The sequence below is a fragment of the Stegodyphus dumicola genome, chromosome 6, assembly GCF_044657685.1.
Source record: "Stegodyphus dumicola isolate Sdum_Otavi_A_Nest chromosome 6, ASM4465768v1".
Classification (NCBI taxonomy): Eukaryota; Metazoa; Arthropoda; class Arachnida; order Araneae; family Eresidae; genus Stegodyphus; species Stegodyphus dumicola.
In genome coordinates this window covers 69,876,787-69,885,797 of record NC_140773.1, presented here as the reverse complement: position 1 = coordinate 69,885,797, position 9,011 = coordinate 69,876,787, and the positions used below count along the sequence as shown (strand labels likewise).

Below are 9,011 nucleotides of genomic sequence, written 5' to 3'. Positions count from 1 at the left end.
TGTATTTTGTCATATATGCTTAGAAATTACAATAAAAGCCCAACTACCCGCATTCCACTAACCGAAATATATTTTTAAAAAATTTTAAAAAAACTAAGCAAATGAAACTTCTACAGACATCATAAAGCGCAAATAGGACTGTGAAACAGATAAAAAAGTATCGCCTTTCATATTTGCAGAAAATGATCAAAATCTGAGACCTTCCCTAAACGGAACAGCATATAGTGAGGCATTTTCGAAATTACAGATTCCAACCATCAAGAAAAGGGCGTTCATGTGTTCCCGATATGCGACTTTATTTGAAAATAAATAAACAATGGCAATATAACTTGAAAAAATCTAATGTGTAGACCACATGACTTCCTTGTACGGAATATTAAATTGTACGCAGTTTTCCTGCATTTAATTTAAACATATTGAATTAACTGTTAACGAATTTTGAATTAAATCTACTTCGTGGATAGCGTATAAACCACAGTAGAATAAATGCACTCTTTAAAGCTCACTATATTTATTTACTATAGCGACACTTCGGCCCTAGGTTCACTTAACTTTACAGCTCATTCATTTTATAACTCAGACTGCACAAAAATTATATCATCTGAAGAATTACCACAAGTTCCATTCAAATAGTATAATGGTTAGAGTAGATTAAAGGGTGCCCCTTGTATTATCGCGAAGTTGTTGTTTCATTTATAGCCCAGTTGTTGTTTCATTTATAGCCCAGTTGTTGTTTCATTTATAGCCCAGTTGTTGTTTCATTTATAGCCCAGTTCTTGTTTCATTTATGGCAACCTGGGTAGCTGGATGTTATGGAAACCCTATTATGACGTAATAGGTTGCGTGATTGTGGTAAATTTTGAATTACAGGATAAGATTTGTAAGGGCTTGTGGTGTGTGTTGGTTAGGAAGTACATTGTTTGTTTTATGGGTTAGACGGTAGAATGGCTGAATGTGGTAAGATTAATTTGAAGTTTCTGCACGATTTGGAAAGAAAAGAGAAAAGGGCATTAATTGACTGGTGTGTAAATGAAGGTTAAGCTAGTAGCCATTATTAAGTGTCCTGTTTGTAGGAAGGAAATGGCGTATGGTCGAACGTCGGACGATACCGGGGCTACGGAGGATATTTTTTACTCTCATTTTTGTGAATTTATGTGGCAACGCCAGTATACAGATTCTAGTTCAGATAATTTTAGAAAGTTTTTGTATGCTGTTAAGGAATTTTGCTTGACTAAAGACACGTTAATTCGTAAATAAGGTAAGTGGATATTTCCTTTGTGTAGTGCAAAGAGTGTGTAGTGTTATCTCATTGTTTGATTTAAAATGTAGTTTTCTGAGATTATATATTTTTTGTTGGCTGCTCCTTTGACTTTTTAAGTGAATATAGATTGATGTGTACATGGACAAAGTCAAGGGAGTGCGCAATGCCTAGTTTGTGCAATTCTCTGATTTTTTTTTTAAAGTGAAAATAGGTCAATGTGTGTCAAAATATCTATATTAGAACAATGTTATTTATAAATCTAATAAATATCCTAAGTCGCGCTTTCTAGACATGAAAAACGAAATTTGTATTACGTCAATCGACCCAGTAGAACGGGAGACATAAAACTGCTCTCACCCCAATTTTTTTTGGGGGGGGGGCAATGTACCTTTTAGTTTTGCTTCAGTTATTAAGCGGCATATTGACAGCAGTGAAGATTTTGAAGCTGCCTTTAAAAAATGACTGTTGCAAAGTTTCTATGTCGAAAATGTAGTCGTTAGAGTTGACACTAAAAAACAGTTAGAAAAGTTTATTTTCAATTAAGATATTAATGTCCAAAGGCGGCCTTTGACTTAAGGGGGTGAGGATATTCTGGTGATTTCGATGACTATATTCACTGCACTCTTATTTTCCATGTTGAATTTTCTAGTCCGATTAAATACGGAGCTCTGCGCACGATCTTGCTCACCACATACAGCTACTAGTCGCCCATGAATTTGTGCTGTTTTCTCAAACCGTGCAGTCCGCTTTTAAAACTGTGTGTATCTTCCTTCCTTGTCCTTACTTGTCTATGGTCTTCTGCACTGCACTTCATGTTATTACTCCCTACGGCTTTCGTTCTAAAATTAAGCGATTCGTTTTACTGCAAAATGTTGAACTCACACTTCCCTGAAACATTACTACGACGGACAGCCATTTATTATACTGGAACAGTAGAACGAGTGCAGAGCGTTATCGAACGTACTAAACATTAGCTCTAAAAAACTGCAAGACCACCTTGGCAGTAATACGAGGACACCAAAGCAGAATTTGTTTTTAAAAGGAAGGAGGAAGAGAGCACAAATGTCCCAAGACTACCGCAACTATCGAGGGTCTTCTGTGGCGTAGAAATTAGGTTGAGTGCACATTTTTTAAAGGGAAAATTTGTTTAATTAGGAATAAGAAGAAACCGAGTGGCATTTTCATAAATTGAGAATACCAAAGTGACTAGTAATATCTTTCACACTTCAGAGCTATGCTGAAGAAGATGATCGTTTTAAAATGGTGCAAAATAGCGTCAGTTTAGAGATCTTTTATACTACGGCTGTAGACAACTTCTCGAACATCCCCCCCCCCGGAAAAAAAAAAGCAAAAGCCGATATGCAAAGAAGTCAAGAAGAGCTGAGATTTTTTCTAGCCGTGATGGACGTCTGGGACGATTTAGTCTAAACTGAGTTAAGGAAACTCTGAGACTTGTACATAGATAGTGTATGTAAATATTTTTACAGCTAATAATTAGTAAATTCTTAATATTTCGAACATTAACGGTGTTTTTAACAATCTGAAAATTTTTATGAGGCTATACGATTTGGACAGTACTCAGGAATGGATTAAAATTATTCCCATGTACAAATATAAAGATATCCACTTAGGCTGAAAGTCAGAGCTTTTGCGTATTGCAGAAGCAGTACACTTATTTTGAATTTGTGATGCAAATAAGTGGGCCTTTAGTTTATCTTTTAAATTGAAAGATAAGTATTGAGATTAATAAATTTACAGCTACTCGGTGTTTAATTTGTTCGTAATTTCTCATTTCTGCTTTAAACATAGCTCGTTGTGGCACTTTATGTATATAATAATAGTCACCGAGTCCAAATCACTGCACCAGAGAAGAAACAATATTTCAAACAATAGTACAAATATCGTATGGTTTTATTACTTTGCCCAGTCTGCTATACTGATTAGTTCGATTAGGTATTTTTACTTGTTGCTTACTCCGTACATTTCATATGTAAACTGAAAATCAGTATAAACTTCTATAAATTATGGAAAAATAGCTAAAAATAGCGGAAGACAGCTGGTATAATATGCAGCTATTATTAATGCATAGTATATATCTCATTGGTTCGGTCTACCGAACTATTATAAAATTCTGCTTTGAGTTTAAAATATTGGCTTGAGAATATGTATATTAAAGCCATAAGATTTGAAGCTGTTTTTTATTGAATTAAAATTTAGAAGTTTATTTTTTAAAGTTCTGAGATCATAGTCTTTTTATGTTAATTAGTATAATTGTCTTATTATTTTTGGATGTATTTTCGCATTTGCTTTTGTCAACTTTCACCAAAATGCAAACCATTAAAAGGTGTAAATAAGCGCTGAGTTCTTGAATTTGAAGAGAGAGATGTCGTGGAAGCATAGGTTGATCGTCGTAGTGGAGTTTTGCTTTTGCTATGCTTTTCAATCTGCATAATCATCAGATTGACGTGTAATGAATTAATTTTATTTTAGACCGTTACTTTTTATCTATGATATCTTTAGGTAGAAAGCAGACGGGACTATACATTATGTGACAGTCTTAATGGTTCTATTTGAGTTATTCTGGAACTTTGAAATACTTAAGAATTGTGTACTGTGGTCTTCATATGAGAGAAACCAATAGCAATTGTTGCGTGCGTGCGGGTTTCTAATAGATAGGTTCCTAATCCGATAATAGGGTAATAAAATTCATTCTTATCAAAAGAAATATATCAGAACTCTGGAATTTTCCTTAGAGATATTCGTACAAGTGTTTACAATAAACTATTAAAAACGTTAAATAGAGCGCAATGCAAAGCGCATCTAAAGAGAAATCTAATCCGATCTCCCGCTGAATTGCAACAATAACAATAGCAGCTAACTAAACAACCTGAGAGCAAATGTTCTCTCTTTAGCCTTAAATAGTTTTCGACAAGCCGCGAGATGTTTCTAGTACTTTCTGCTTCTCGAAATTACTGGAAAGTAATACTAGGATGAAATTACGGTTACAGCTAGCATAGTGGATTTAGCATAGCATTTATTCAATTTCAATACAAATTACGGAGATACCCATTTACTCAATATTAAATGCGCGTGCCCCTGTATTCCTAATTTTGCGGCTCAGCTTTCTCTTAAAATTTGTCTCGAGGTACATTACACAGAAAAATACAGCAATTTTAATCATAATTCTACTAAAATTACCTATTTAAATACAAAATTCGTAACATTATCACGCTGGTTGTGTGTATGCAGTATTCAATTTATGCTGGTATTGTGTACGATGCTCTTCATATGAGAGAAAACAATAAATAATAATTAACATAAATTTTTACACAAATAACGTTTATTTACAAAATTATTTATTTTTCAGTCCACTTCCTTGATGCACGTGGTTGTGGCACTGATAATCCACATTCTGCACTTCTTATTTCTTCCTAAAAATAGATATAATTATTAGCAATTAGCAAATGAATTAATAACTTTAAAGATATATGATGTTTTACAGCTAATGGGAAATTAAGCGTGAAAATAATTTGATATTTTATATTTAGAATCTTCCTCAGTTTCTCAAATAAAAAGAGGTTAAGTAAAATCCAAGAGGCGGGTACGCTTCTGATGAGCCTTGACAACAGTTTTTGTTTCCAAACTGATAATATTTTGGGTTTCTTGCCAATTTTGCGAGTTTTGTTTATTTGGGAACAAACATTTTTGTGTCTCTACGACCGATTATTTTCGAAACTTTCACAAGTCCATACTATATTATATAAAGAGGTGTCCCAGAATTAGACAACAGTTCTTATTCAGCCGTTTGAAATTTAGCGGTTGAAAGAAAATTAGCAGAATTTCGATTTAGAGTCTACTTTGAGAGTGATTTTTGAGAGCTTACGATATTTTGTCTTGCTCTAAGAAGAAACTATTTAATATCCGCGTTCTGATTGAGCTATTTATAGCTATTTATTGGGCTGCAAATCAGAAATGTTTATAATTAATTACCACTTTGTTACTAGTATTTTGCTGCAGGAGTTGTTTAAAAAGACATGAACGAACCGGTAGGGAGCAACAGTAGAGTGTAAAACCTTCATTCGATAGCCTTTTTCTGATTCAAGATTACTTTGGAGACAATGCACACCCGTGTAAAAGTTTCAGTCTTAGTCTTACGTGCCTATGTATTCGCCGGTGAGGTTTCATAACGGGCCAGCTCATTAGTTATTTTCGTGCAGCTTCAGTTAGAAACCCAAGTGGAGGCTTTCCTGTAAGCCCGAGGGGCGGTCTGTAGTATTTCTTTGAGTGAATAAGATGGTATTTTAATCCTTCTTTGGACTCATATTTTATAGTTTCAATAAGACCAGCGATTAGTCGCTAGACACTTTCAAAAATTCTAGTAACCAAAGACACGTAAATTAACTAGAACTTTATAAACGAATGAATTAGATAAATTTATTATTATTATTATTTTAAAAATTTGTTTTATTTTTCCTTCTGACTTACCATTTCGAGAAAGGATGCTTCATTTTCAACAATTAGTGTTGTTGCTAATCTTTCGGATCGTAGAGCATATTCCAGATCAGTAGCATGGACTTAATCGCAGACAAGAGGAAAAGTTAGAGCTTATCATTGACCAAGACCTTGATCACATAAGAGATAGTATGAGTTTTCTCAACTCCTTTCCAATTTTGATGGAGGACACTAAGAGGATAAGTGTCTTTTACACATCTTTTCCTAACAGCAACCACTCCAGGAAGCCCTCGACTCGACAGTATTTGAAGTGCTCCTATAGTGCAAAGACACTATACATTTAGAAACACCTATGCCCTCTACGGTATTCGAACTGAGCCTCAATGGTATGAGAGCTGACATAGCTAATTTCCAATCTTTTATTGCATCGACCCTTTTTAAAGGAAAAGATTTTCTTCGTCGACCCCCTTTATTTTTTCAATAATGTACAGTATATAACATAGTCATAATAAAAGTAATAGCCGAGAAGTATCTTAAAGGATTAGACTAACAATATTAACCGAAGTCTTGAAAAAAAAAAATGATTTATTAGGTTAATGTTTTATTATCTTTTGGATAATTACTATTTTTTAATTTTACAAATATAAATACGTTTTCAGAAACAGAATCACAAATCCTAATTGCACAGAAGTTGGATTGTAATTAATGTGATGACTGTACTTGATGTATTGATGCAGTTCCTTTAATATTTGGCATAATATTACTTCTGAAATAATTTAATTTTTAAATACCCTCATTCAAAAATATTTAACCTGTTTCTTATTTTCCATTCTAGTTTTGTGTTCTTCGTATATTTTTTAATTGTTTTCTTATTTTCTTGCGTTTTACTTTTTTATATTGTATTTGATGTATAAAAAATTATTTATTTAGAAAAATATATTATTAGTTTTTAGAATGTATTAAATAATTTAGTGATTTTTCCCAAATGTTTATTTTATATAATTTATTTCTTGCCATACGATACAGCTTTATATCAGTAGAAAATTAATAATCAATTTCTTTTTACATTTTTTGACGTTTCAAATTTTTTTGGTGATCAGTAGGACCTTTATTATACTCGTGCATATTCGTTATAGACCCACTGATTAACAATGACCCCCATTAAAGTTACTTTGACCACCAGGTGATCAATACGAACCCCAATGGGGAACCGATCAAAACAGCTCAGTGGTTGGCTCATTGATTAAATGATTAAAGCAGATAAAGGTTATCTGCCATCACAGGGATGAATTCGTAGAGGATTTCCAAGGGAAATCTGCTCATATTCACGTTAAGCACTTGAAAACTATGAAAACTCTTACGCAGCCAGATCGTTCATCGGGGGGGGGGAACTATCTATTTATAGAAGTTCCAGCCCCGCCGTTTGGCTATAGGCGCTTTTGGCCTTCTTCATTTTAATTGATCTTGGATATTATTATTTGTATTTCCCAAGTAGCGAATAAATACTTCGTTTTTATAAGATACTTGCATGTTTGATTTTTGAATTAAGCAATTTTCAGATTATTATACATTTCTGATCTCGTAATATCATACTGTTTATACATACATGTATGGCTAGATATCCCAGGGGAGATTATTATATAGTTCTTCGTTTTATCTTTTTCTGATCCCGTAATATCATATTCGTTTTTCTAGACTTTTGATTTAAGCATATCTTTGCTATAAATTACTACTATTCGTTTATATTATCCGTCTAATAATATATATTATTATTTGAGGGACATAATTTAACGCAAGTTCATTAATTTCGAATTTGTTAAATTAAAGAAAGGTTGATTAGTCAGAGAAAAAATGAAAATTATACCAGGGAAAAAAAAAAGAATAGACGCTACTCGAAGTAATGAGATCATTTTCACTGAAACTTTGTTTCATGTTCGAACAGAGTATTAATAAGAGTAAATCCTAATAAAATAATAATATTATTGTATTTTCATAGGACAGAAAATGAATATATCAAACAATTTTTACACAGTCTTGGACGCTTGGCAAATAGTAACGCCTCCTTCATCGCAACGTATAGTTTTCCATTTCCCAGTTGAAGGAGAGAAGGCAGCACAGTCAGTGTCTGGCAGCCATGTGCCAGGTTCACGGACATCCCAATTGGTATAATCGACAGGTGTACCATCTAACCATATGAAGGATTCTATAAAAAGATATTTATTTATGTAAGACTGTTGCAGAAATAGGAAAGTGAATTATTGAAATAGTAAATTGAAAATATTCTTCAAGTTCATTAATGAGGTACGAGCAGTATATCCGTTCTTCTCCAGAGAGAGGAAGGAGAGAAAGGAAACTTTTTCCTTATAAAACCCAAACTATCGAAAATTTATACAAGTATACAGCTATTTGGTATTTCTTTGCAGCCAGAAAACACAATGCCTTCACAAGGATTTTAACTCCGAACATTCGTACTGCTAGCCGGCCGTACTGCTAATTACAATACGAAGGCACACAGTAAAGGAGAGAAAAAATTCTTTGCAATCTTCTCCATTTAATAGGGCGACTGGGAAGGAAGAAGACCAGTTGCCAAATCCTTATGGTGGCGAACTATCATTCACCATATTTTAGTGGGTCGCTATTTAAAGCTATTACAGCTGTTTAGAATTTTTTTTTTGAAGCCTAAAAACAGGAAGAATTAGCGATGCCTTCACCGGAATTGCAACTTCGGATATTCCGATTGATACTCGTGCGTGCCGCCAATTACACCAAGAAAGTGCGCAATAAGAAGAGTATTTTTTTTAATTTAAAAATTTTTAATTTTTAATTTAAAAAAAAGCGATGTTATGGCACACATCGAATGCATTCTTTTTTAAATGAATTTGATAGATGGTGAATCTTGTTGATTAAAAAATTAAAGTACCAATGGAAATTCTTATTTGTCATCAGTATAAAAAGAAATTAAAATTTTAGAACTGAGATTTTAATATAAATAAAAATTTTATATTGCTCCTATAGTAATTTTTGCAACCCCGTTTTCGTTCATAACTTAATGAGATACATGTATTAAAACGACAAAAGAGTAATAAGCCAAATTTTACAGTCATTAATTCTAAGTACAAATTTATGTTACTTCTGTTAAGATTGATGTACACATTAAATCGGGAGTAAAGAATACAAAAAAATATTATATTAGCAAAAATAAACGAACACCTAAAGCAAAAGAAATAAAGTGAGCAATAAAGAGAAAACAGTACTCAAGTAAAATGTCTTCAATGGTTCAGATTTTAACTATGACCCA

The 9,011-nt window shown here is 33.0% G+C and overlaps 1 protein-coding gene across 1 annotated transcript in view; it reads right to left on the bottom strand.

The window, feature by feature from the left end:
* Positions 1-4,583: 4,583 nt before the first annotated feature.
* The window catches only part of LOC118191298 (macrophage mannose receptor 1-like), a 95,365-nt gene continuing 90,937 nt past the window's right edge, over positions 4,584-9,011 (bottom strand). Inside the window, exons 12-13 of the mRNA XM_035362106.2 lie at positions 7,742-7,916; positions 4,584-4,692 (exon numbers count right to left, since the gene is read on the bottom strand). Coding sequence (XP_035217997.1) covers positions 4,683-4,692; positions 7,742-7,916 — 185 coding nt within the window. The 3' untranslated portion in view covers positions 4,584-4,682. The remainder of the gene's footprint in view (positions 4,693-7,741; positions 7,917-9,011) is intronic.